The sequence below is a fragment of the Hakea prostrata genome, chromosome 10 (genome assembly GCF_041222555.1).
Source record: "Hakea prostrata isolate BN-2017 chromosome 10, UWA_Hpros_2, whole genome shotgun sequence".
NCBI classification, from domain to species: Eukaryota; Viridiplantae; Streptophyta; class Magnoliopsida; order Proteales; family Proteaceae; genus Hakea; species Hakea prostrata.
In genome coordinates this window covers 1,963,933-1,991,612 of record NC_142609.1, presented here as the reverse complement: position 1 = coordinate 1,991,612, position 27,680 = coordinate 1,963,933, and the positions used below count along the sequence as shown (strand labels likewise).

The following is a 27,680-nucleotide window of genomic DNA, read 5'->3' as shown; positions in this document are numbered from 1 at the left end:
GCACGGATCATGTGCTAAAAATGGGATGACCAAAGGGCTTTATCCTTAGAGCCGTCACCTGTAAAGCAGTTACAATCCCACCACATTATAAATCCCTGCGATCAACAAGGTACACATCATCTTGGCTTTGAGCACCAGACATAGTTAGAATCTTACACCAGACCCATGAACAAATTTACAAATTTGAAGGTTTGTTCTGCATTGAAAGAGAACTTGCTTTGGTTTGATTGGCTAATGCTCAGATTAAATATTTGGTGACAAAATAAGTATACATGAACATTCAGTATAATCTCTTTCTATCAGCAAGAGGGAAGAAGTGGTCTCTTGTTTCGACTGAGTTTTCAAGTTACAGATGATAGTATAACAGAGACACATACATAGCATGATTGATGCATACAAGAAATACTTAGAGTTGTCTCCTCCTCAGAGACCCTTTTTTTTAGAGTCATAACGCTGAGTTCATTTACAGGGTCTTGAAGAAGCCTAGGATATTAGCTTCAGTTATGGACCCAATTATGACAACACCTCTCGTTTCTAGCCAAGCAAAGAAATATAGCATTCACTTCAGGCATACACCGAGATGTTAGTAAGACATGGTGGAAAAGGGGGTCTTTTTCCGGCCTGCAACCAAGGAGTTGGTATTCAAAGCATTTATTTCTTGGACCTACCAGCACGTAAGTGGACAAAGATAATCTTGTTGTAACCCTTGGTTATTCTGATCTTGTCATCTGTGTACCTGCAAAAGACATGTAGGTCATAATACTGACAAGCACACATGTTTATGTGTTCATGATCAAGAACAGCTAACAGATCACTTTGAAGAAACATGGATCATCTAGAAATTTGTATAACTTAAACCAACAATCCTTTTTGCATCATGCAACGAATAAAATACAGAGGAATCATGGAAGGACTTACAGCAGTTCCATGCTGAACTTTCTTTCCATCTCCATGGGAACTCCAAATGGGCCAGCCAGGATGGCCGCATCGTCCATCGTGACATCATAAGTGGTAATGCCAGTTTTTCTGCCAGAGAACAATACAAAACTAGTTAAAGGGAGCTCTAAGAAGCATGTCCTGTATCCCAGACAACAAACGTAACTATCTTTCATTAGAAGCATGTCCTGTATCCCAGACAACAAACGTAACTATCTTTCTTCAGATAATGATTTTGGCTCTTGGGGTTTAAGCTTCAAGTCTTTGAACCTATATGACTACACTCAAGTTCAAAAAATGTTCTACATTCATCATTCATTTTGTTGCATGCTTAACTACTTAGTTGAATAGTATGAATCAACGAATTCATTTCATCTGCTAATGCATATTCTGGACATGTTTCCTATGTAGCGGTCAATAGAAACTACCATTACCTGGAATACTGAAAAGACAGAAACACATCAAAGAACAATCAGAGACAGCAACTAAGTGATATGGTATTACTGGTATACTTCCAAGTTTTGGTCTGGTAAGCTGTTTCTTTCATCAATTTGACAGTTTTCCAATGTTTCCCTTATAACACAATTGATTCAAGACTGATGCATCATTTATAACATAGTAAGATGTTTATATGCCTCATTCAAGAAGATCATATGATAGAAAATTCTGTTGCATTGCAACTCAGCTGTTAAAATGAGGGGAAAAAAATTATGAAAGCCAAACGAAAAAACCAAGTATTTTCTGCTCCTACATCTAAGACCAGTGTCCTGGGTCTCCTGACCAACAAGCAAACAAGGGTACCTGTAGCGTTTGGCATAATTACAGAGAATTAGCAGGTTTGCTATGTTAACTTCATAAGTGTGTGGAGTGGATCCAGGATATATGTCATTTACTGCCGATGGGTCACAATATTAGCACTTAAATGTTAACTTCATTTGCATATACCTCTAAATGAAAAGGCAAACTTTGAGAAAGAAAGGAAAAATGAGTTATAAATCCACCTATTGATGGTGGGGTCAAAAACTGGAGCAACACGAACAAGGTGCCTGGGTGCTGCCTAGGCAACCAATGCATCCATTTGACTAAAGTCATTTGGATGCCTAGGCAATAGCTTGACAATTATGGATTTGATTGATCCACCCCCTAACAACGCCCTCCCCCTTTTCTTTCCCAACCCCCCCCCCCCCCCAAAAAAAAAAAAAAAAAAAAAAAAAAAAGGAAAAAAGAAAGCAGCAGTAGAAGAAAGAAATAAAGAAGATGAGCTAACTCACGCATAAGTGCCAGTCATGGAGAACTTGAACCCAAGCAAGATGTCCACCAGAAACTTCATCTGCCCATTTTCCTTGACAATCTATAAGATTAGCATTGTAATTTTAACACAATTAGAGACTGACAAAATACCAGATAAACAAAGAAAGAAATATTTATAGTTCTTCCAATCCAAAAATAATAGTAATCTTCGTCCAATATTCTGAAACCTATTGCACCCTAAACCCATTTAAGCGCTTCTTGGTGGGTTTTCAGGTTGACTACAGATCACCTACTAGGAAAATGTTCATCTAAAATACAACCAACCATGAGTTAGGGGGTCTTGCAAGATATGATATTTAAAATTAAGCTTTCTTTGGAGGTTAAACTTTCGAAACACTACCGAAAAATATTACTCATTTATATTTCTTTCAGATTATAAAACATTCAATTCATCAGCCAAAGCAATTTAGCCATTCAATTTCAATAATTAAGCCACCCTGGCCAGAGAAATCATTAACCAATCAACTGGTGTATGGGAAAAACTGGTTTTGGGGTTGACCCAGCAGTTTTAAGGGCCAGCTAATGTGGGGCTTCAGACCACTGCGTGCATCTTACCTGCTTACCCATGAGACCATTTGCAGCATTCTCTAACCAACTGTCAGTCTCTGTCTGCAACATAAAGAGTTTAATTTAGTTAAATTCTCACAGGAAACAGATATGTAAATATGTTATATATTGATCTTGTACTTCTTCTAGAGATAGGCAGGCTTTATGGCAAGAATTTTGGTACTGGGATCCAATCAGGCACCAATAAATCCATGTTTCTAGCCAATACTAGCTGAAGCCAGAAAACTTCTGTCAGTGATTGGCCAGTATCAGACTGGAATGGCTGATTAGGATCAGGATTGGAATAGGAGATTTCCAATCTGATCTGTAAATATGTGTTTTATATCCATGACTCCCATAGGACTAACCTGGAGAAAGTGCAGAGAAGGGAAGCTACCTTATGACTCATCACAAATCTCTAAAAACTTTTTACTTTCTTGCAATAAACAATGTATACTAGTTAATAGAAGTAGAGAAACACAGGTACTTTGTCATAATGGCCCGGGTGACAATGAATTGTGATACTCCCTATTTTTGGTGGAGTTAGCATTCCTAAGATATGAGAAAATAAAGAAAGAAATGATATACATAAAAAGCTCCTTCAACATACAAAATGAAGGTTAACAATGCCAGCAGATTATCTAAAGAAAAAAGCTGTAGTTAGATTACCACAATGCATCAATAGTGGAAGATTTAAGTGACACAAGTCTTATGTAGAATGAACAATTCATATTCATGTGAACAGGTGCTTGTTCAGTTGGTCGTTGGCTTGACGGTAGAGTGTGTGCCCCCAGATGCTCAGGGGATTGTCTCTCCTGATTCACATTTAAGCCCTATGGCACCCCTTCTCCTATTCTCATCAATTTAGTGGTTAAAAATGATACTCTCACCACCAACTTCTTCCCCCCCCCCCCCCCACCTTCCCCAGGAAAAAAAATCATAACCACAGGCTTCTTCTGTTCTCTTAATTAATTTTTTTTAATTACCTTGTGTTAAGAATTTTCATTTCAAAATTGGCTGGATATCAGCCAGAAGTGAGCTACATCAATATACGCTTCAAAAGTGGTACAACCAAATCTTCAATATAGGCATAAAAGAAAGCAAAAGAAAACCTTGATTATGAGATGATAGGGTCAGATAAGAGAACCAACAGCTATCCAAACAACACCTCTCCACCTCAACAAAAAAATTTGATAAATAATGGGATCCATTTCTCTTAGTATCTACTCTGTGAAAGTAAAAACAGGGTAATCGGTAGTAGTGGGTAACCTGTGAGCTCCATATTAATTGCCATTCACCCTCAAGAAATTCTGGCTGTTCTCTGGCTACAGTCCGATTTTGAGATATGAAATTATCAATAGCCTGAAGATGTTGTGGCAAATAAATAAGTCTAGAGACGGAAAGCTAACCAGAAGATGAACATTCATAATAGAATATTCTGTGATAACATGTATACAGATACCAAACCTCTCTCACTCTTGAATCTGTGGAAATGGCAGCTAGTAGTTTTTGTCTTGGCTCAGTTTTCTTTTGCAGCACAAATGTGGTGCCCTGCACTACAGAGAATTTTCTGCATACCCTTAGTTACAAATGAAATCGAAATGCATTTTCAGCAGTTGTTCATTAAAATTTTGGCTTTAATAAGTATTTCCACTCATGCTTATCATCAGAGAAAATCATGCAGTTGCATTTCAGTAAATTTTGAACTACTTACCTTGTTTCCTCTTGAGATGCGGATGTTTCCAGAATGAGACAAATATGTAGTGTCTAACCAACCCTTGGCTTCATCCCCGAGAAGTTTAAAGGGGACTGGGTATGGAACCTTAAATGGTAAAAATTTAAAAGAGAAGGCTGCTCTATCAAACCGGAAAAGAATGCGCTTTCCATCTTTTATTGATGCTGCTGCCTGGGAAAAACAAGGATTCAACATTTAGGAGACTGATGACTTCTGTATGAAGAACACAATCTGAAGCTTTCAAACAAAGCCTTGCTTTAACAATTCATGCAGTGGGTAAATGCTCGCAAATGTACAGCTAGAACCAAAATCCACCTGTATTCATTCATGATTCAAAAAATTCGGACCTTGGTCTTCATATGGATTCTCAAATATGGATCTGATTTTATTCTGATCCATTCCATGCCATTGAAAAAATTTATGCTAGCATCACAAATTAATATCCATTCTGACTGAAAGATCATAGGGAGACATTACAGATAACAGGTCATAGTTCACATTTGTAACTTGCACGTTAAAAGAAAATGAATGTTGCTATACTCAAGCATGACTAATTGATACATTATCATTGAAAAAGATAGAGGCAATGAAGGCATACCTCTACTTTTAGCTCACCTATCGCATCAGAGAATCTTACAATATTGGAAACCCTTGGATCTTCTGTCCTGAGGTACACCTCTTGAAAGACACGGAAAAAATCAACCCCTACAAATGTTCTCTGCATGTACATGGAAAAGTAAGGCAACCAGCATAACGTTAGTCGACAGCAAAATGAAACAAATCTAAACAAATTTATAATGCAAAGAAATCCATGTAATGTAATACAAAAATCAGGAACAGCTTGAACTATTACACTAATTTATCTTCCTTTAATAAAAACTACAAATCAAACACAAGTTTACAACAATCTCATCAACAAGACAAACGAGTGGGTTGTATCAAGCACATCAGGAAAACATGGTCATTGTTAAATGGATGATAAATTTCAAACTAATTGTCAGTCAAAGAAAGTAGATGGCAGTTTGGCAAAGGGATAGTTTTCGTATGACTAGACTTCTACAAATGTTGCATCGAAAAATATTGACTGTATAAATGTTATGTAACGCAACAGATAATATAATGTAAGAATGTAAACTGAAAGTGCCAAAGACAAAGGTCCACACCAATTTCTAGAATCCTTGAAAATAGACCAAACACAAATGACCTCTCAAAATGAATTTCTGGAAAATAGAATGGAGTGTGGATGATATACTATGACATCAAAACCACTTATTTGTGTCTTTATTATCATCAACATGGTGAGAACTGTGTCTTAGAGCCTGCTTGTAAGTGGTAATCAAGTGAGTAGTATCAGAAGTATAAAAGCTCTCCTCTTTCTGATTATATTTATTCTGATAAGTGGTAGAATGAATGGCATGGACTGTTCTTTCCCCCACTTCACTGTTTCATGAAATAGTAATTGGAAGAGACAACAATCAAGTGGTGTCTGGAGTTGATAAAAGCTCTCCTCTTTCTGATTATATCATTCTGCTGTATGGTGAACAGGTGACCAGCATGGGCTACTCTTTAACCCACTTCACTTCATTGTTTCATGAAATAGCAATCCAAAGAGAGACTAAATTGTAGACACAATAGTTGACAGCACTAGTAACACCCAAAGGTTCCCTTAAAAGCTGGCTTTCCTCATGGACAACCCAAAGGATACATCCCAGGAGACATGCAAGATTAATGAATTCTTCTTAAGGGTCTCAAACTCTACAAATTTTAAGGGCTTCCCCAGCTCAATCTTCAGAACTGGGCATGGAACCACTAGGGAAACTCAATACAGTAGTGGGGTGACTGGATCAGAAAAAAGAATGACATACTTTCTTCTGATGAAGGGCTTGGGAGAGTGGGGAATATTAAGTATCAAGGACAAGAAGGTACTATTGAAGTGCTTCACTGTGAATCTTTTATTATATCAGCATGATGCAATAAAAATCATTTGTCAGCTACTTGGTTTAACTTGTGGTGAACATATGAGGACCACAAATCTATAAACTAAAGAAATGGAACGAAAGGGCCTGGTGCCGAAGGCTTCCCCACAAGCAAAGTCCCCCCCGGGAGGGGGTGTGAGAATTTCCTATGCAGCCTTACACCAACAATTTTTAAGATGCTGTTTCAATACCTTGGCTTTAGGCTGCATCTGTGGTCCACAGACCATTACACCAAGGCCCACCCCTTACTACGCATCTATAAACTGTTACATAAAAATACATAACTGGAAGGAACCGAAGCTGACACACTGCAACTTCAGAGGCACTGCATCTTTGACTGTCAACAAGTAGTAGAAAAATCCGGGCATGAGATGATTGGCTCCTACCAATAATAAGTGAAGAAGCCATCCTAGCATGTCCGATTAAAACAAACTTTGGTATCAAAGGGAAAATTGTCACCTTGAAATATTATATGGTCATGAAATCATAACTGAAATTATATCTTTTGAGATATGAGTAAGCTCTATTCAAATTCTGAAGAATGAAACTCCCTACTCCAATATGAGCTATAGTAGAACATTTGCAAGTCTCCCCCCCCCCCCCCAAAAAAAAAAAAAAAAAAAAAAAAAGGAAAAAAAGATATATTATTCAAAGCATGATGCAAATGTTGGTTAAAACCAAAGTTTCAGACCAAGACCGAAATTCCAGTTGAAACTTGACACTTTTTTCTATAAGTTTCGACCCTAGGCTTCAGGCCTTACATGACCCTCCAAATGGTTTGAATTCTTGCTTCCTACCTATTTGAAGCATAATAAACACAATGGAACTACTATTTTACCAAAAAAAAAACCTCTGAAAAGCTAACATTCAAGTATATACTACCAATAAAAAGAACGAAGAAGTACCAATTGTATTACATTTACATAGCATGGTAATGGTTAGAAATTAGAACTTACAACTTACGAAGTTTCAAACTTTCAAGTACGGAAACAAGCAGACAACAAAGGAATAGAAGTGATACATTGCTACTGTGCTAGCTTGCTAGTGCTACTGTACTAAAATTCTCCTATTTTTAAATATAAAGCAGAAATTAATTAGTTTTTTCAATATTTAAATAATTTAAAAAAATATAAAATATACACCTGGTATCTTAAAAGCATTACAACATACTCCAAAAATTACATGCATGCTTATACTAATATTCTCCTATTTTTAAATATATAAAAATACTATTTTTTTTAAAGTTTAAATAAATTTGAAAAATATTTGTATACTTTTAAATAATTAAAATAAATAATTAACAACCAAAAATTTGATTAAACACCATCACAGCATAGATTAAGTGATGATGTCTTATACACATTAAGTTGAAGCCCATAGATCATGTATACATTATATTTTAGCAATATACCTGATACGGGAAGTTTTGTACCTAACAGGTATAACCCGGCTAAACTGGGTACAATCGGATTGACCGGGTGTTACCCGGTCATATGAATTAACCCGGACGGGTCATCTCACCAGTACGTTATCAACGGGCTACGCTCGAATGGGGCTTCACATTCAATCGGGACATGACCGACTATATTGGCTAAAGCATGCATCACGCTCCACAAATAAGGCAGTCTCTCTCTGTTGAGAAAGTCAACTCCAACGACTATCTAATTGGGACCAATAAAGGAAAGGCATAATCCTCAGAGATTCTATGGCTCCTGTCGGACGGACTTACCAAATACACATAAGGTAAGTAACACGGTATAAGATAAGGGACGCGCTCCCTTGGTAGGTAATCCAATACACTCTGAGTACAATCTTGTGTAGCTTTTGCACGAGTCCTTACTCTGTTCATTATCTGACTTTGACATCGGAGGCGGCTGCCCAGTACACAAGCCGGCCCGCATCTAACCTTTCTTGCATGACTCATCGTCCTGGATACGAGAGGAGGCTCAGTCGGATCCAAAAGCATAATCAAAACGCATCAGTTTGGCGCCGTCTGTGGGAACGACAAAATATTCAAGTCATGGTGCGACGAGTAAATGGACGTTCCCGACAAGAAAATACCGAGGATAATCGAACAATCCTCGAAGATATGGTTGACCCCTCAACCCATATAGAGCAAGAACAACATCAGGACAATCTGGTTCTGGAGGACCCGAATGGTGGAGGAACCCCCCGAGGTCCTCAAGAACAAGCCCTTATGGCCGATATGGACGAGTTACGGAAGGGAATGCTCGAGATGCAAGGAGTATTACGCAACTTGGTCCATCAAATTGGAGTCGAACAAGGACCAAGACGCAATACACAATCGGGAAGATTGGTAAAGGCTTTGAGGACGGCACGAGGGTCCCGTGGAGCAAGGCGTATCCCGAGGTTAAAAGTCACTCGGGAACAAAAGGAGGACAATCCCGAACGAAGCAAACGCCAAACTACTCCCAATGGGACAAGAATCAGTGCCTTAGGCCGTCTTTCGATGCCACCTAAGACAGGGTCTTTGCCCCAAAGGAGTCGACGGGAGGAGATCGAGGATAAGGAGGACCAGGGAGAAAGTCAACCTCAACCGTCCCGCACGAGAGTATCGTCGTCTCGGGCACATCCTCGAGTAAAAGAGGCACCTACCCATCATCGTGGCAAAGAGCGTGCCGAGTCAGATGAAGATGGAGTACGACAGAGCCGGCTCCAAAGCCGGGTAGCTGAGGTCGAGCGCAAGTTGGAGGATCGTGATCATGATGACGATCTGGACGTGGTTGATCGGGAACCTTTCTCAGATGAGATCATGAATATGCCACTTCCAAGGAACTTCATCATGCCAACATTCACCCCGTTCGAGGGGAAGACAAGTCCTAAAGAGCATATAAGTTACTTTAAGTCGGTAATGACTGTGCTTGGTCGGGAGGACGAACTACTCTGCAGAACGTTCCCCGCGTCACTCAAAGGACCGGCTATTAAGTGGTTCAGTAGCCTACAACCGGGATCCATCAATAATTTCCGGGAGTTGGCACAAAAATTATAGCCCGATTCCAAAGCGCAATCGGGAGCAAGAAAACTTCTGATAGTCTTTTTGGAATACGACAAGGAAGGAATGAATCCATTCGGAATTATCTGAAGCGGTTTGACGAAGTTGCCATCGAGATCGAGGAACTGGACGATCAAGTTGCATACAGTGCCCTTTGGAGCGGCATCACACACCAAAGACTTCTGGAAGTCTTGCTAACAGATAAACCTAAAACGTATGGGACGCTGTTACGCAAATGTCAGAAGCAGGCCAGTGTGATGCAGAATTGGCAGCAGATACAAAAGAAAGAAAAGCCCAAAGCTCAAGCCCATTAAAGCCTAAGGACATGACCCAAAATAGCCCATGGCTTGCATGGGCTAGGACTATTGGAGTGGGTTAAAATGAGCCAATGGTTTCATGGGCTTGGATTACTTTAGTGGGAGAATATCAGCCCACTATTTTGAACTAAGCCCAAGTCTAGCTTTGAAAAGTCAACAAAAGGAGCTAGTAAGTGGTGTTGGTTAGTGGTGGGGTATAGTTGGTGGATATTTCCATTATTGTTTTGACTAGTGGTGTTAGGTAGTAGTTGGATGTTTCCAATGTTGTTTTGACTAGTGGTGTTGTGTAGTAGTTGGATGTTTCCATTAATGTTTGTAGTAGGTTGTGTTAGCTAGTGGTTGGATGTTACCATTAATGTTTTTGTCTCTTGAGAATGTTATATAAAGAGACTTATGTAAATGGTGAAAAAAACAACTTGTGAAATGAAATCAAATTGCTTGCTAGCATTCCTCCTCTTTGGAGAACCCTTGTGTTTGATCAAGGTAGGTTGGTGTTCGATCCAATCGATCCACCTTGCGGTGAGAAGCCCGGGTGTTACATGTTACTTTGTTGTCCTTATTGTTCTCTTAATTCTCTTATATTGTCCCATCCATTCTTCTTTATAGCATACTGCTGTTTTGACAACCTACTTAGTGTCACGCCCTCCCAGCCGGTACCCTATCTGGCATACCCGAGAGTGTGATCCACAGCCCGAAGATCAGGTATCGAGTGATCAACCTCCCACATAAACAATAACATAATCATGAACAATCATAACAAGAGTGCGGAAGATAAATCATAGATCCAATAAAGAAAGAATGAATCATAAATGAATCAGAATAATAGATATAATCAGAGTATCAAACAGATAAGTAAAGTGAGGCAAAAATCCCACTTTACAACCAGCGGAAAAGTAGCTCTAAAGAATAAACTAGACAAAACCTAATCCCAGTAGCAAGTACATTGGGTAACTAAATTGTTCTCCACTTTATAGACAACATCCTTGTAAGTGTAAATCTCATAAATGGCACAAGGACGCTTCCACTCAATGGTCGGACTAGCATCGTACGGAGCATAACCACTGCGGGATCTTGAGTAATTGTGGTAACCGCAATCACCTTCCCGGAGATATGCCTCTTCGCCTTGCGCTTCTTCATGGGACCGTCATAGTACTCAGACTGCAGGATAGTCTAACAACATTGTACAATAAAGGAATGAGTTTCAAAGAAACTCGTAGTGCTTAAAAATCCATAATAACATAAATGGCAGGATTCCAGACAAACATAAATGCAATATGATATGAGACAAGCAATGAATGAATGAATCTAACTCTATGTATGCTGGTCTCTATTGCGGACATGCTTTAAGTCATAGCACCGTACTTCTTTAGGAAAGTCCACTCACATCCTCAACCATTTAAGATATCTTGGATTCTCTCACGGATCATTTCACCGGTCTTGAGCAGCCGATTGGTAATGGGTCCTTCATCCCTCGGGACAAACCATGGCGGGGGTTAAGTCAACACCTCTCTCACAACCATTTGGTATAAGTACTTGGCGCATGTCGGGGTAAAACCTAGCCAAATGCAAGTCTTCTACTTAGTTACATCAAGTCAGATCCAGATACGTCCATTCCTCGTCCCCGACGATCCTTTCCGGTATCCTTCACACTAGAGTCCTCATAGTCCCCGACTACGGACTCACCAACCCTATTGATCAACATATGGTAAACGGGAAGCTCTCACGTCCTCTCACGGGTTGGTTACCGGTCTTAAGCGCCCGTGAGCCCAAGTCTAACCATATGCAACCCTACCAATAAATGGCCCCCACAATGTGATTCCTGTCCTCTCACGGGTTGGTTACCGGTCTTGAGCGCCCATGAATCCCCATTGCTACCACGGGTCGTTCGGCCTCAATACCCCTCCGATTAGGGTCGACATAACAGACATCCTAGCCAAACACTACTAGACAATCCTAGATATGTCATCCAACAGTTTAGGAAGGTGTCCAGAGGGCATCTCCGGAAACATCCCATAATATTCCCGTAGTAGTCCAAGAAGAAGTGTCAAAAGGACACCTCTCCTTTCCAAACCATACTTAAGCATACACATGCATCAATTCATATCATCACATATATGGTAACTTCATATATGGAAAGAAATCAATAATTACAATCACTTTTATAACATTGGTAAGTAAATCATACATGAATCAATTTAATATGAATAAGTAATGCTACTGTAATCAAAGTTATGCAACAGTAGTATATCATCGTAAGAATCTAATTTAGGAATCATATCTATGATATTCAAATATAGAAACTAGATTCATGCTATCTATGTAATTAAGGAAATAACCATCCTTACCTTTTATAACTCGCAAAGGAATCCTAAGAAATCAAGTAAGATCTCGCAAACTTGAGACGAAGGTCCTAAACAAGTATATACAACATATTAGGAAAGATCCCTAACAGAAAAGATACCAAAACATCCAACATAGACCAATTCGGAGTTCTGTACTCATTGGTCGGTGGATTGGTCGTCGTCCCGACCAATCAGTCGACCAATGCAGACGATAGCCTAAAAACGAGTTTTAAGATATGAAATCCGAATTTGGTGGTTCAAAAGGGTACTAATCAAGGGGTAGACTACATCAGTAGTATTCTAACATATAGGGGACCTCAAAACACTAATCCAATCAAGATATCAAGATCCAAATTAGGAAACAAAAAGTTACCATAATTAAATCAACCATGGATCTTGATGAATTTGAAATAGAAAACAAAGACAAGAACAATAGGAGGATGGATCATTGCTTCGGTAAAGGTATCATGAAAACATACTTAGATCTTCATGGAATAAGGCTTAGAAGCATAAATCTAAATAAGGAAATAAAACCTACCATATATGTAACTACCATGCATCATGAAGAACACATAGTAAGGTAGAAGAGAACAACTAGAAATTGATAGATTATGGATCATGGAAGGAAAACACGAATTAACTACTAACATGATCAACATAGTCCATCCAAAGAGATCGAATTCAGATTAGAAGTTTAACAAAGATTAGATCATGGTTTGATCATGATTCCTTCAAAAGCTTGCAATGATCATGGTTAAGATCATTGTTCTAGCCCTCAAATCCTTAGGATGATCATGAGAACATGTTCGAGATGTTTGCACGAGATGCAGCATCTCTTCTACTGTCTCAACTCAAAAGGAAAGAAAAACAAAGATGGAGGAGAAGAAGAGAGAGTAGACATACCTTTTGATGCAAAAGAAGAGTTTCGACGAAGATCCGTCAGAAAACACCAAGATGCAAGAGAGATGACTTGCGAGGTCTTTGGTTCGCTCCGAGTTTGGAGGCAGCAAATACGGTGGACTCGAGATTGGACTTAAATAGAGCAAGAACAACCTAATTGCCAAAGACAAGACTCATTGGTCGAGTGGATTGGTCGACTGGTCCACGACCAATCATCGACCAATGCTGACAACGAAGACCAAAACAGGAATTAAGGTCCAGATCAAATCCAATCCTAAAGGGGTTTTGCACACAAGTCAAGTGACTTACCTAATAGGTAGAAATGCCTTCAAACCAAGATAGAGAGCACTCCAAGTCCATCAACTAATCAGATCTTCATCAGTTCAGTTTCCATAAATAGAACCTCATCATCAACTTTCATGGATTCAAAGCCGACACCAAGTCCTCTCTGGATGGCCCAAAGCTGACTTCTTACTTTACTTCGGGTCATCGGACCTACAAATAACAAGGTTTCCGTCAAGTTGGGCTGGGTTTTACACTTAGTCCTTGTTCTTAAACCAATATAGGGTGTCACTCGTTTGGGCGGTTTCGGCCGCCTAACGGTTTCGGCTGAAAAACCCCACCCAAACCAGCCCATTTAAAAGATAACGGTTTCTCTTTCGGTTTTGCGTTTGTTCAGGTTGCTAATGGTTTGGCCTAATGATTTGGATTCGATTTGCTAATGATTTGAACTAAATTAAAAATCAATATTGAAATTTATTTTTATTTTTTCCTCAACTTCAAATCCTAGTTTCTCACCCACAAAACTACAAAAGATAGAAGATGAAGAATCCAAGTAGATCCAACGATAAGTGATGCCATTAGAAAACCTGATGCCTGATTTCACAAAAGTGAAAATGTGAAAGACTGAAAGTCTGAAACTAAAACAACGCATTAACGATTAAGATTAAGACTTAATAGTTATCAATAAAGACTTTGAAATTTTAAAATAATAAAACTAAATGAAAATTGAAAATTAAAAAGTTAACTATTAATATTAAGACTTAAGAGTTAAGAGTTATCAATTAAGACTTTTAAATTTTAAAATAATAAAACTAAATAAAATTTGAAAATTAAAAAGTTAATGATTAAGATTAAGACTTAAGACTTAAGAGTTATCAATTAAAACTTTTAAATTTTAAAGTAATAAAACTAAATGAAATTTGAAAATTAAAAAGTTAAAACTTAAAACTTAAATCGTTAAATGTGTTAATACTCAACTACTCAAACTCGAGTCTCAACGTCTCAAACACCGAAATTCATGGATCATTAATTACATTTAAACAATACCAAAAAATTTTTAATTACATTTAATATTTTAATTTTATTTATGTAAAAAATTTATGTAAAAAATTAATGGGCTGACGGGCTGCACACGGTCTGGGCCGGGCCAGCCCGAAACCGTTCGGGATGAGGACCCTCACCCCAATTACGCCCATTAAGGATCGGTTCCGTTCCTATAACACCCGGTTCGGTCTGTTTTAACGTTTTGGGTTGAAAATTGACACCCCTAAACCAATATCCTTGTTCTACCACTTCGGTTTTCAACCTTCCATGATATCTGAATGTTATCTATCTTAAGTCTATCAAATCTGAAGTTGATTCCCGTGAAAGGTCCTATTTGGCTCTCGTTTTGATCATTCAAATACACTACATTATTTGGTATCGAGCCATGCGAGTAAAACTTCGGATTGAATCGACCTTATGGCCAAATGATGGGGATGTTGCAACAATTGAGCAACCAACTCACCGCAAGTCACAAGCACGAGGAAGAGGCGCCGCATGGAGGCTAAAGTTGTTACCTCTACTCATGCTCCACACCCTCCACCCATCAAAGAGTTACCTAAATTCAATGGCATGTTGGTGATTCTCAAAAGTAAAGCTTGAACACCGGAGTTCATTCACACTAGCCATAACCGGCTGTATTGGCCTGTACAAGAGAAGTTACCCCTCAACCTAAGGTGACATTCCCTCCACTTATCAAACGTTCCTTCATTGCCTTAGGTGGTTCCCGATGAGTTGCCTAATGGCTACCTCTAGCTATTTTGCTGCCACCGATTTGTATTGTGTGGTGTTACCAAACCTTCCGACCTATCACCTCACCTCGGTACATGACTTCAACGCGTGATGGTTCCACATAAAGGAGTCATTCAAGAGAGCTTAGTCCATGTGTTGTCCGTCATTACTCACTCCAAAGAAGGCGCCGCGCACCACTCATGAGGGAGACCCGAACAAATGTTGAGGCTGCCCCCACTCAGCCACCAATCACTATATCATTAGGGTTTTGGATGACTCTTACAAACCACTCGCGTGGCCCGGATACCATGCTTTCCTCGCAAATGGAAGAATCGTCCACGCGAGGCACTTGGATTCATGCGGCAACCGGAAACTCGACCCGATTGGTGTGGCTCTTCATTCATCCATTCGCGGAGCTGTTTCGCCGGAGAGTTGTCTGGCCGATGCAAAAGAAAGAAAGCCCAAAGCCAGCCCATTAAAGCCTAAGGACATGACCCAAAATGCCCTGGCTGCGGCTGGACTATCGGGTGGGTTAATGAGCCCTGGTTTCTGGGCTGGATTACTGGGGAGAATATCAGCCCACTATTTTGAACTAAGCCCAAGTCAGCTTGAAAAGTCAACAAAAGGGCTGTGGTGTGTGTGGTGGGGTATAGTTGTGGATATTTCCATTATTGTTTTGACTGTGGTGTTGGTGTGTGGATGTTTCCAATGTTGTTTTGACTAGTGGTGTTGTGTGTGTTGATGTTTCCATTAATGTTTGTAGGGTTGTGTTAGCTGTGGTTGGATGTTACCATTAATGTTTTGTCTCTGAGAATGCTATATAAAGAGACTTATGTAAATGGTGAAAAAACAACTTGTGAAATGAAATCAAATTGCTGCTAGCATTCCCCTCTTGGAGAACCCTGTGTTTGATCAAGGTAGATTGGTGTTCGATCCAATCGATCCACCTGCGTGAGGCCCGTGTTCTGTTACTTTGTTGCCTTATTGTCTCTTAATTCTCTTATATTGTCCCACCATTCTTCTTTATAGCATCGCGTTTTGACAACCTACTTAGCCTTGTTCTTAAACCAAATCCCCCTTTCCCCCCTCCGGTTTCAGCCCCATTATATCTGAATTTTATCTACTTGTCATCAAATCAAGTTGATCCCGTGAAGGTCCTATTTGGCTCGTTTTGATCATTCAATCGTCCATTCGTGTTTATGAAGTAATAAACGCCCGAGTAAAAGCAGACCGGGGTAGAAGGTCTGATCAGGATGTGGATAAAGCTTCCCCGAATGAAAAGAATCAGAGATCAAAAAGCAAATGGAAGCGTGACCACGAGAGAGTGAGTTATACTCCTCTTAACACAAAGCCATCAGAAATCTTGATGAACATTCGGGATAAAAACTCGTTAAAGTGGCCGGGGAAGCTACGCACACCTCCAGAGGATCGGGATATGACAAAGTACTGTCGATTCCACAAAGATTACGGCCACCACACAGATGGGTGTCGAAGTCTGAAGTTTGAAATAAAGAAACTGATCCAACAAGGTAAACTGGGACAATGTAAAAGAGTCGGGAAAGCCCCAACACACTCACCCGAATCAAAAAAGAGAGGCCGATCCCCTAGTCCGAAAGAAGCTGTCAAAAGAGCAGACAAGGGGAAGGAAAAGGCGGATCGGGAAGAAACGCCCGTATACGTGATCATGGGAGGTCCAACGGTGGAATCGATCAGGAAAGCGAAGCAAAAGGCCCGGTTCGTGGGGGCAGTACACTTGCCTAAAAAGAGGCAAAATTCCGCCTGTCCGGAACCCATAATCTTTACAGATGCAGATTTGGAAGGAGTTATAGCACCTCATGATGATGCTATAATAATCAGAGTTAAAATAGCCAACCGGGAAGTTCACCGGGTGTTGGTTGACACGGGGTCATCTGTTGACCTAATCTCATATGAAGCTTTCAAGAGATTAAAATTGGCTGATGATTTGCTAACCCCTTCATCAACTCCATTGTATGGTTTCGCAGGATCCTCTACAGTGGCAGAAGGAACGATCCACCTGGATCTTAAGATTGGGAAGTCACCTCGAGATACCCTGGTACGAGTAAATTTCATGGTCGTGAAGGAATTGTCGGCATACAATGTGATCCTGGGACGTCCGACACTAAATGCGCTTGAGGCAGTCGTATCTCCTAGGCACATGAAGTTAAAGTTCCCGACCGAGGCTGGAGTTGGGGAATGTTGTTCAGACCAATCAGCTTCCCGCCAATGCTACACAAATTACTTAAAGGAAAAACGTAAGCCAGAAAATTCGGGAACTGCTATGAATGTCGAGGTTCGAGACGATCGGGACGAGGAAACCATGCAGCGGGCAGAGCTCGTAGAAAAGCTGGAAAGGATACAACTGAGTCAATCCCTTCCCGACCGAGGAACATTTATTGGCTTGGAGCAACCGGAAAGCTTAAAAAAAGAGCTTACTCAGTTCTTATGTGATAATGCAGATATCTTTGCATGGTCGGCAAATGACATGCCCGGGATAGACAAGCGGGTAGCAGAGCACAAACTCTGGATACGAAAGGGTGCTATCCCGGTAATTCAAGGGCGAAGGAACTTTGCGATAGAAAAGCACGAAGCGATCAGGATCGAAGTAGAGAAGTTGGAGAAGTCGGGTTTCATAGAACCAATTGAATGCCCAACCTGGCTGGCCAATGTAGTTATGGTCAAAAAGGCAAACGGGAAATGGCGAATGTGTACCGACTACACAGATTTAAACAAAGCTTGCCTAAAAGACTGCTATCCTCTCCCGAGGATAGACCTCCTGATCGATGCAACTGCCGGGTATGAAGTCCTTAGTTTCATGGATGCGTACTCGGGATATAACCAGATTTTGATGAGTCGGGAGGATGAAAAACACACTTCATTCATGACAGATCGGGAAAGTTATTATTATCGAGTGATGCCTTTCGGATTGAAAAATGCAGGGGCAACTTATCAAAGAGCTGTCAATAAAATTTTCCAATGGCAGATCGGGAGGAACATGGAGGTTTACGTTGACGATATGCTCGTGAAGAGTTTGGTTCGGGCAAGGCATTTGACCGACTTGGAAGAAACGTTCGATGTGCTTAGAACGTACCAAATGCGCCTGAACCCTGAAAAATGTGCTTTTGGAGTTTCTTCGGGAAAGTTCCTCGGGTTCATGGTTTCACAAAGAGGAATTGAGGCTAACCCAGAAAAGATCAAAGCACTGATCGAGATGGCACCACCCGTTACGGTAAAAGAAATCCAGTGTTTGACCGGGAGGGTAGCCGCTTTAAACCGATTCATATCTCGAGCAGGAGAAAAGTGCAATACTTTCTTCAAAGCTTTGAAAACTACATCAAGCCCGGGAACAATTACTTGGACACAAGAATGCCAACAGGCATTTGATCAACTCAAAACGTATCTCGGGACAACGCCTGTCTTGGCACGGCCCATAACCGGGGAAACTCTTGCAGTTTACCTTGCAATTTCACCAACGGCGGTCAGTGCAGTGCTGATCAGAGGAGACACAATTTAGAACCCGGTCTATTATGTGAGTCACGTGCTCATAGATGCTGAGACACGGTACCCGGACGTGGATAAGCAGGCATTGGTGCTTCTGGTGGCATCACGAAAATTGAGGCCCTACTTTCAAGCACACCCGATAGTAGTCCCGACTAATTTTCCACTAAAGAAAATACTTCAAAGGCCTGATGTGGCAGGAAGGATGGTCGGGTGGTCGGTGGAGCTAAGTGAATATCAGATCGAGTTCAAACCAAGGACGGCCATAAAAGCTCAGGTACTGGCCGACTTTGTTGTCGAAAGCACTCTACCGCAGAGGAAAGATCAAACAGCATCAACTGGAGTATCCGACTTGTGGATTCTGCACGTTGATGGTTGGAGCAGTGTTTCAGGATCGGGAGCAGGCCTAACCCTCAGTAGCCCCGAAAACTTCACCATTAGCTATGCTATAAGGTTTAGTTTCCAAGCTTCAAACAATGAAGCGGAATACGAAGCTGTCATAGCAGGCTTATGAGTGGCCCGAGCTCTCAGAGTTCGGGAATTAGAAGTAAGAAGTGATTCCCAACTGGTTGTCAACCAAATCAAGGGAGAATATGAAGCAAAGGATGAAAGAATGGCCAAGTATTTAGTCAAGGTGGGACAATTCTAGGCTTTATTTGATCGGGTAACCTACCGACAAATACCCAGAAAAGAGAATGAAAAGGCAGACGAACTCTCCCGATTGTCATTGGCCAACTACAAAAACTTGGACTCGGCAGTTTATATTGAAGAACTGAGCAGCCCGAGCATCCAGGAGGTAGAAACTTTTGAAATCAATAAGGAACCAGACTGGACTACACCTTTGATTACGTATATTCGGGACGATGTTCTCCCGACTGATCCGAAGGAAGCAAAAAGAGTCAGGAATCAGGCGGCTCGGTTCACTATTATCGGGGACCAGCTGTATAGAAGGTCGTTCACAGATCCTCTCTTGAGATGTGTCGGGCCATCCCGGGCAAGCTACGCCCTAGCTGAGATCCACGAGGGAATCTGTGGCGCACATATGGGTGGAAAGGCGTTGGCACAAAAAGTATTACGATCGGGCATCTTCTGGCCTACAATGCAAAAGGACGCAATTGAGTAAGTCCGCAAATGTGAACGATGCCAGAAACATGCTAACGTCCCGAAGTTACCAGCAGTTCCCATGATGTCTGTCTCAAACCCGACGCCATTTGCGATGTGGGGAATGGACCTTGTCGGGAAACTACCGAAGGCTCCCAAGAATCGGGAGTATATGGTGGTTGCAATAGATTACTTCACAAAATGGGTCGAAGCTGAGCCATTATCCTCCATCACAGAAAAACAGATGGAAAAGTTTTTTGAAGAAAAGATAATATATAGATTCGGGATACCTCGGATCCTGGTGACAGACAATGGAAAACAATTTGAAGGCACAGGATTCAAGTCCTTCTGTATGCGATACCATATAGAACATCGATTCGCCTTAGTTGCCTACCCCCAGAGCAATGGGCAAGTAGAAGTCACCAACAGGACACTTCTTGATGGGATCAAGAAAAGATTGGAGGATAATCGGGCGATGTGGGTCGAGGAACTCTCGAGTGTCCTCTGGTCATACAGAACTACGGTGCGAACCCCAACTGGGAAAACTCCTTTTTGCTTAGCTTATGGAACTGAAGCCTTAGCTCCCGTAGAAGTGTTGGCTGGATCATTACGATATGACGTTTTTGATGAAAGCCAGAATGACCAAGGCCTAAGGGAAAACTTAGATCTTTTGCAAGAAGTCCGAACAAGAGCACAACAAAAGAATCTGTTGTATCAAAAAAGAGCAGCACAACACTACAACTCTCGGGTGAAAGGCCAAAGGTATTGATCGGGAGACCTGGTTTTGAGACGGACTGGGGCTTCAGATCCAAGAAATCAAGGAAAGTTAACTCCAACATGGGAAGGACCTTACCTGGTAGAAAAAGAAACAAGGCCGGGATCATACCGACTGAAAGACGTGGAAAGTGGAAAACCGATCGATCGTTCTTGGAATTCCACCAATTTAAGAAAGTTCCACCAATAGCCCTTATAAGTATCGGGTCTATCCCGTTAATAGTTACGCGTTACGCCTCTTACAAGGCCTTACATCTTTTTGAGAAAAGATACAATAAATTCGGGTCTATCCCGTTTCCATTTGCCTTTTTGAAGGACTTGCATCTTTTCTTAAAAGATACAATTCATTCGGGTCTCTCCCGTTTGATTCCTAACGCCTTTTTGAAGGACTTGCATCTTTTCTTAAAAGATACAACTCATTCGGGTCTCTCCCGTTTGTTTCCTAGCGCCTTTTTGAAAGGCTTGCATCTTTTCTTAAAAGATACAACTCATTCGAGTCTCTCCCGTTTGATCCCTTCCCGTATGTTTATTCGAATCATTAGAATTGGCAACAAATGACAAACTAAAACAGCAAAGTCTTTGAATTCATTTAAAAAAGGGATTACATTGAAGGAGTTACATAGATCAAAAAAGGAATTCAAGCTGGAGGATTCTCAGTTGATTTTTACGGAAGGGCTTCCGGGAAGATTCTCTTCACTAGGTGGCTCAACTCCACCTTCGAGGGACTCTTGCACATCTGCAGCAGTATCAGTCGGGGAAGTTCTACCTTCCTCAAGACTTTTCTCCAGATCGTCACCCTCGAACTCTTCATCCTTTTCCTGGACACCTGCTTCCTCATCTTCTTTATCCTCTTCCACCTCTTCCTCGGGAAGGAGCTCGGGACTAGGGTCAATGTAATTGGTGGCGACAGGAAAGGGAAAGAATTCCAGTTCGGGAAGATCATCTGGCCGGGGCAGCTTAAGTTCATCATAAATCTGGGATCCCAGAAGAAGTTTTAGATCGTTGGGACAGGGAAGCTCAGTCTGCTGCAATACTTTCTTAAAGGCTACACGTAATCCCCTCTTAAAAGCGGGAGTGGCAATAGCCAGTGAAAGTTTTCCAAACTCCTTGGTCTCAAAGTATTCCTCGAGGACATCTCGCCTGAAGATCTGCTTCCCCGAAGACTTCAGATCTGTTAACTCGTCCCTCAGTTGGATTTTCTCTTTCTTCTCAGCCGCCAAGAGAGCTCAGACGCCCTCAATTCCTCGGTGACCTTCCCGAGCCTTTCCTCGAGGTCACTGACTTTTCCTTTATATTTACCCTTGCTTTTGGAAAAGACGTCCCTTTCTTTCTTAAACTTGGCCGCCTTTTCTTCGGCCTCCTTCAACCTTTTCTCTGCTTCCTCCTTCTCGGTTATGGCAGTACGGGCCCGAACGTTTGACTCCCCATGGAGCTGTTCGGCCAGCGCTAACTACTTAGCTTGATCCCGAGCCCTACGAAGAGACTCGGAAAATATGTGGACTGCACCAGCAACATATCTGAAAAAGAAATGTTCCCCGGTTAAGACATAAACGAAAATAAGGAGGTGGGAGGAAAAGAAAGAGATGAATTAAGAAAAGGAAGCACTTGAATCCTTTATTGAAAAACTCCCTATTCGGGAGATTACGCAGATACATCTAGTCAGCATCATTTGTGGCCTTATTCAACCACTGCTCGGCGTACCCGGAATCACCAAAAACAATGTTAAGGCCGGGATCGCCAGCTGAAGAGGAGGGCGCAACCTCCCGGGTAGGTTCGTCGATACGAACCCTTTTAGGAAGGCGAGGAAGGCCGTCCGCCTTACGTTTTTCAGCTCCCGAAGAAGGAGCTTTCTTCTTTGGACTCTTATCAGTCCCGATTGTTATTGGCTCAGAAGATGGTTGGCCCGAAGGGGGAACTATCCTTGCAGGCGCGAAACTTGTGCTGGAGTTTTGGTTTTCAGCACTCCCGAAGCAGACGGTTTGTTGGTAGGCACAGGTTTTCTTCTTCTTGCTTCGTCCATGTTCCCGAGCGCCATCGCCAGTAGGTCATCCTCAGAAATGTTATGGCTCACTGGAAAATAAAGAAGATATATCAGTCAAGCACAACATGTACGAGAAAAAAGCAATAAAAACAGAGACTTACTCGGGGAGAAACCCCATAGCCGAAGCATTGACTCATACTCCATGGAATACCCATGGACTGTGAGTTCATCATCATCAACCATATTAATGATCTCAACATATTTCTCCTCCTCGGGATATAGGTCGACTGGGATATTTAGACGATCAATCTTCCCCTTGGGTACTTCCTGGAACTGAGTACGGAAGGGTTCGGGAGAAGGTGGCTTGAAGAAAAGATAAAATTCCCTCCACTTCTTGGTGGTGGACGGGAGGGAGTCTTTTAAAATGAAATTTCCTTGAGAAGAGGAAATTCTTTTGGACAGAAAAAACCAACCGCATTGGCTGTGAGGATGAAGGGAGTAATAATGATGGAACAGGCCGAAAGTCGGGAAAACTCCCAGGGCTTTAACGAAGCCGACGAACCCGATCATGATTCGCCAACTGTTCGGGCTCAAGTTAGACGGGTTGAGCCTGTAGTGGTCAAGCACATCAACAAAAAGATACTGCAAAGGAAGACGCAGCCCCCCGATGAAGGCATCGTAGTACAAGGGATAAAATCCCTTTGGAGGACTGTTCACCCTCTGGCTATCGGTCGGGAAAATAATCTGATATCCCTCGGGTATACCAAAGCTAAGTTTAAACCTTTTTAAATCTTCAGGAAAAAGGGAACAGAGGTAGAATTCTGGTCCCGAGGAGTTTTAGACAAAATTAACATGCCAAGGACTCAAAGGCTCAGACTCGGCCAGCGCTAGAGCAGCAGAGTTCAGCTTTTTACAATCGGGTTTACGGGGAATAGGCCCCCGAAAACCACTGGGGCGTTGAAAAGGCGGATGAGGAGGAGCTTTCGATCTTGATGACCGGGAGGTAGACGGAATATCTGTTTGCAAGAAAGCTTGAGAAGTTGAAGCTGGAGGGTCTCGGGATGTGGCAGTAGACTCGGGTCTCAAAACGCTTTCAACAGAAGGTGTGGCAGAGTCAGAAACAGCGGCAGGATTCAAGTTTGAATCCTGATTAGGAACTTCTCGAGACTCAACACTGGGAATGGCCTCTATCTCAGGCTCTACTTCGTCTTGAACAACTGGAACGGTCAGGGGCTGAGCTTCACGTTGTTCCTTATCCTTACGGAACATCTCAAGAATTTCCCCAACAAGCCGAGGATCGTTGTCTTCGGTGGAGCTGTTAGAGGAGCCAGATCGCTCCTCGTCTGAGGTTTGCTCGTGAAGGTCCTTTAGACGATCCCCGGTCAGGTTGATTTTCCTGGTTTGATCACTATCACCTTCGCTAGCGTATCCCTCGGCCCGACGACGCTTCTCCCGATATACGGGAATGGGGACCTTAGGCTGATGCCTAAAACCCCTCAAGCTCACTTTTGGCCTCTTCGGGGCCTTATATTTCCTCGGGGCCATAAGGAGGAAGAAAACTTACTGCTTGAAGACGAGGAAGGCTTGAGAGACTTTGAAAGTTAGTTGGGAGCGGTTCTTAGTCGAGAGCAAAGAAAGCAGTGGGAAGAAAATGAAAGGGAAGGTCCCTATTTATATTGCCGGAAGAGGCGTTACACCCTTCAATCAGACGGTTACGACCATTGATGATCGACGGTTACAAAGTGGAGACGGTTCACCTCCCCCGAAGCTCTCATTATGAACCTACGCCTAGCCGCCTGACGTGTCGCTCCCAGGCTGGGCGAGGTCCTCGAGGAAAGCCGTTACAAAAAACGGCTAGTCACTTCATTGCAGACATTTAATGCATCCGTTAAAGAATACTCCTAGGGTCTCCCGAGAAGACCAAACAAAGCTCAAGAGGAGAGTCTTCCCATAAACCGGGATAAGCAACGAGTATCGATTGAGAACTGCTACATTCTCCCGAGTAATGCAGAGTAGTGGTCGGGATCAAGAAAGGACTTGGGAATTACCCTAAAACAACCGGGACAACATCCCATTGTGACCACATTCATGGATAATCAGTACTCTCCTACAAACTTGGGCACTGGATGTTCCAACTTCCTAGCTATCCCGAACATCGCGAGCAACGATCGGGATAGGGGGCTTATGATACGGGAAGTTTTGTACCTAACAGGTATAACCCGGCTAAACTGGGTACAATCGGATTGACCGGGTGTTACCCGGTCATATGAATTAACCCGGACGGGTCATCTCACCAGTACGTTATCAGCGGGCTACGCCCGAATGGGGCTCCGCATTCAATCGGGACATGACCGACTATATTGGCCAAAGCATGCATCACGCTCCACAAATAAGGCAGTCTCTCTCTGTTGAGAAAGTCAACTCCAACGACTATCTAATTGGGACCAATAAAGGAAAGGCATAATCCTCAGGGATTCTATGGCTCCTGTCGGGCGGACTTACCAAATACACATAAGGTAAGTAACACGGTATAAGATAAGGGACGCGCTCCCTTGGTAGGTAATCCAATATACTCTGAGTATAATCTTGTGTAGCTTTTGCACGAGTCCTTACTCTGTTCATTATCTGACTTTGACATCGGAGGCGGCTGCCCTGGTACACAAGCCGGCCCGCATCTAACCTTTCTTGCAGGACTCATCATCCTGGATACGAGAGGAGGCTCAGTCGGATCCAGAAGCATAATCAAAACGCATCAATACCTAATTTAGTCCAATGGAGAGTTAGTAGAATGGTTGAGAACCTCATTTCTTAGTGGAGAGGTCATAAGTTCAACCCTTTCTGGCGGCATATGTAACATCCCTATCCCCAGTTTCCCTATATATAAAAAGCACATTTGTACAAAAAAAAAACCTAATTTAGAAGATAACTTTTAAAAACAGAAAAATAAAAAAATAGTAGGAAGAACCAAAAATTAATTTTAACACCACAGAATCATAGATCAACATTCTAGATTAAACACACCTTAATTTGAAAGCAATCCAACATGATTTGAGGCATGAACAAAACAAAAAACAAAAATGGAAAAGTATGTTAACTCACCTTGGAAGAATCTCAAAAACCCACCAATGTAGGATCAAATGTAGTGTTTGAAGGAATGGAGTTCTAGAAATTAGGTGAAATGAGGGAAAAAAAGTAATAAAAAGTGCAAAAAATTTCAAAGGGAAATGAAATCTCCCATGGAGGATCTAGGAAGCTATCAGAACCTGCGAAATATCGTAGGTTCCAAAAAAAAAGTGTAATTTATAACCTGGGTTTGTGTCATTTCAGCCGAAACTGGTCAAACCCAAAATTTCCTCAAGTTTGTAGAAAAGTACTGGGACGAAATTTGTGACATTTCGTTTTGGTCTCAAAATTTGCAGATATTTCATCAAAATTTCCCCAATTTCGACCTAAATTTATCCATGATTCAAAGATGCCAGATCTGTTTCCCAGACTTTTTGCCAGTAATCACAAAGTAAAAACAGAAATAAATCACCAATTTTATGAATCTGATGACAACACCATCACCAATATTCTGTCTTATCTTGCCTCAAATCATCCCTCTCTTGACCTCTTTTCCTATTTTCTATATTAGCTTCACTTCTTGGAAGCATTAAGATATACCATGAAGTAATATAACATATCTTCTATTCATATTTTAATTACTATAGGCAATTAATAAAATATGAATCATAAAATATTTGAATTGTATAATTATAATGCAAAACACAAGAAGTTTGGCAGGGTGGGGGAAAGAAAAGGACTTGCCAGGATGCAGAAGAAGCAGAAAATGTGAAATCTCAACCTGAATTGGAGATGCTGTCCCAGGTCTTGTAGTGAATACTAGTTGCCAACGACCTTCAATCAGACTAGAGCTTGTCTGCAGTGTATCAGAAACAACATAACAATCCTTAGGCTTTACAGAAAAGAAATACAGAAGCTGATTCTTCACTAGCAATTGATAATTAAGTATGTGCCCAAAAAGTCATTGCAACATTTGATTATTAATAGGATGCTCAATAGGTCGAGTTTGTACCCGGAAATGTCTTAACCAAATCCTGAACCCAGATCGAAATTTGAACAGATTCAGAAATGTCTAAATGCAAATGGATGAACCATCTTATTCCACTGACCACATATGGATAAATAGATAAACATAGAGAAAGGCTAGAGTCAGGTTTCTTGTTAAATACCCATCCTAGACCATCCCAGGGCTGAAGAAGGAAGCCACACAAGAATTAGAGAACCTTTGCGTTCCTTTCCAATTTTTATCGGATTGATGAAGGGTTCACTGCTCATTAAAAACCAGGGGCAGGTGATAGACAATTTACTGAATTATGACCATTAAACTGCTGTTTCGACTTATAAACATCTACAACAAGTAAGGTCTGAACATAGACCAATGAAAAACTTCCTGGAAATTATCAACAGTATGACATTACTCACTGGATCTGGCACACCTTCCGAACCTTCTAGATTTTGCACGGCACCTTCTACCTCCTGCGTAAGATCCAAAAAAATAAGGAAAAAGGAAAAAGAATAGCATAAAATTCTTCCAGAAATTGAAAAAGGAGAAGGAAGTAATTTATTGAATCCAACTACTCCCTGACTTTTCAGTAAGCTAGCGTAAAAACAGAGTACGGCTTGATATTATATACGGAGAAAGGTATGACCTTGAGTTGTTCAGGAGAGGCCGAGCGCCCTCTTCCTTGAATCCCAATAAGAGCTTCAATGAGAGAATTTTCTGGTTCAGAGAAGGAAACAGGTTGTTCTTCGACCAGTGACGACGCAAGAGGTGGTGCCAGGAGCTTCCTTTGAGAAGAGTGAAAGAGAATTTGTGGCTTCAATCTGCTTCTCGTAGTAAATGATGCAGGTACCGAAGACGATTTCCAATGAAACCCCAGTTTTGCTAGTTCTACAGCCATTGATAATTCTGTTAAGCTAGCTGAGGTTAGAGAACGAGCGGAAAAATCCCTCCACTGGTACTGGTAGCAGAGTGGAGCTAAAAACCGTTATTGACCTCAAGAAGGGAGATACGTTTCAGATTTTTTTTAAGCCCATATGCCACGTGGGCTTTCCTGAATGGAACACTTGGCACTAAAAACCAAGTCGTTATCCAGTCGCGCTTCATGACTTGA

At 41.6% G+C, this 27,680-nt stretch overlaps 1 protein-coding gene across 1 annotated transcript; it reads right to left on the bottom strand.

Annotated features, from left to right (window-relative positions):
* Positions 1–125: 125 nt before the first annotated feature.
* LOC149001412 (Plastid-lipid associated protein PAP / fibrillin family protein) lies at positions 126–27,549 on the bottom strand. The gene is made up of 11 exons (XM_089137970.1): positions 27,216–27,549; positions 26,989–27,042; positions 26,348–26,422; positions 5,127–5,246; positions 4,508–4,699; positions 4,261–4,344; positions 4,063–4,155; positions 2,803–2,856; positions 2,208–2,287; positions 919–1,026; positions 126–736 (listed from the first exon to the last, which is right to left on the bottom strand). Exons 1-11 carry the CDS (start codon positions 27,465–27,467, stop codon positions 652–654), a joined length of 1,197 nt encoding a protein of 398 aa, XP_088994096.1. The 5' UTR covers positions 27,468–27,549; the 3' UTR covers positions 126–651.
* Positions 27,550–27,680: the final 131 nt, after the last annotated feature.

What these genes read in the sequence shown, in the direction of transcription:
- LOC149001412 (XM_089137970.1), bottom strand. Translation starts at nt 27,467, where the DNA reads ATGGCTGTAGAACTAGCAAAACTGGGGTTTCATTGGAAATCGTCTTCG. An exon ending in TAGGTGAGCTAAAAGTAGAG is followed by an intron (nt 4,700 to 5,126) that starts GTATGCCTTCAT and finishes TGTTTTTCCCAG; the next exon opens with GCAGCAGCATCAATAAAAGA. An exon ending in AATTAATATGGAGCTCACAG is followed by an intron (nt 2,857 to 4,062) that starts GTTACCCACTAC and finishes TTTATGTTGCAG; the next exon opens with ACAGAGACTGACAGTTGGTT.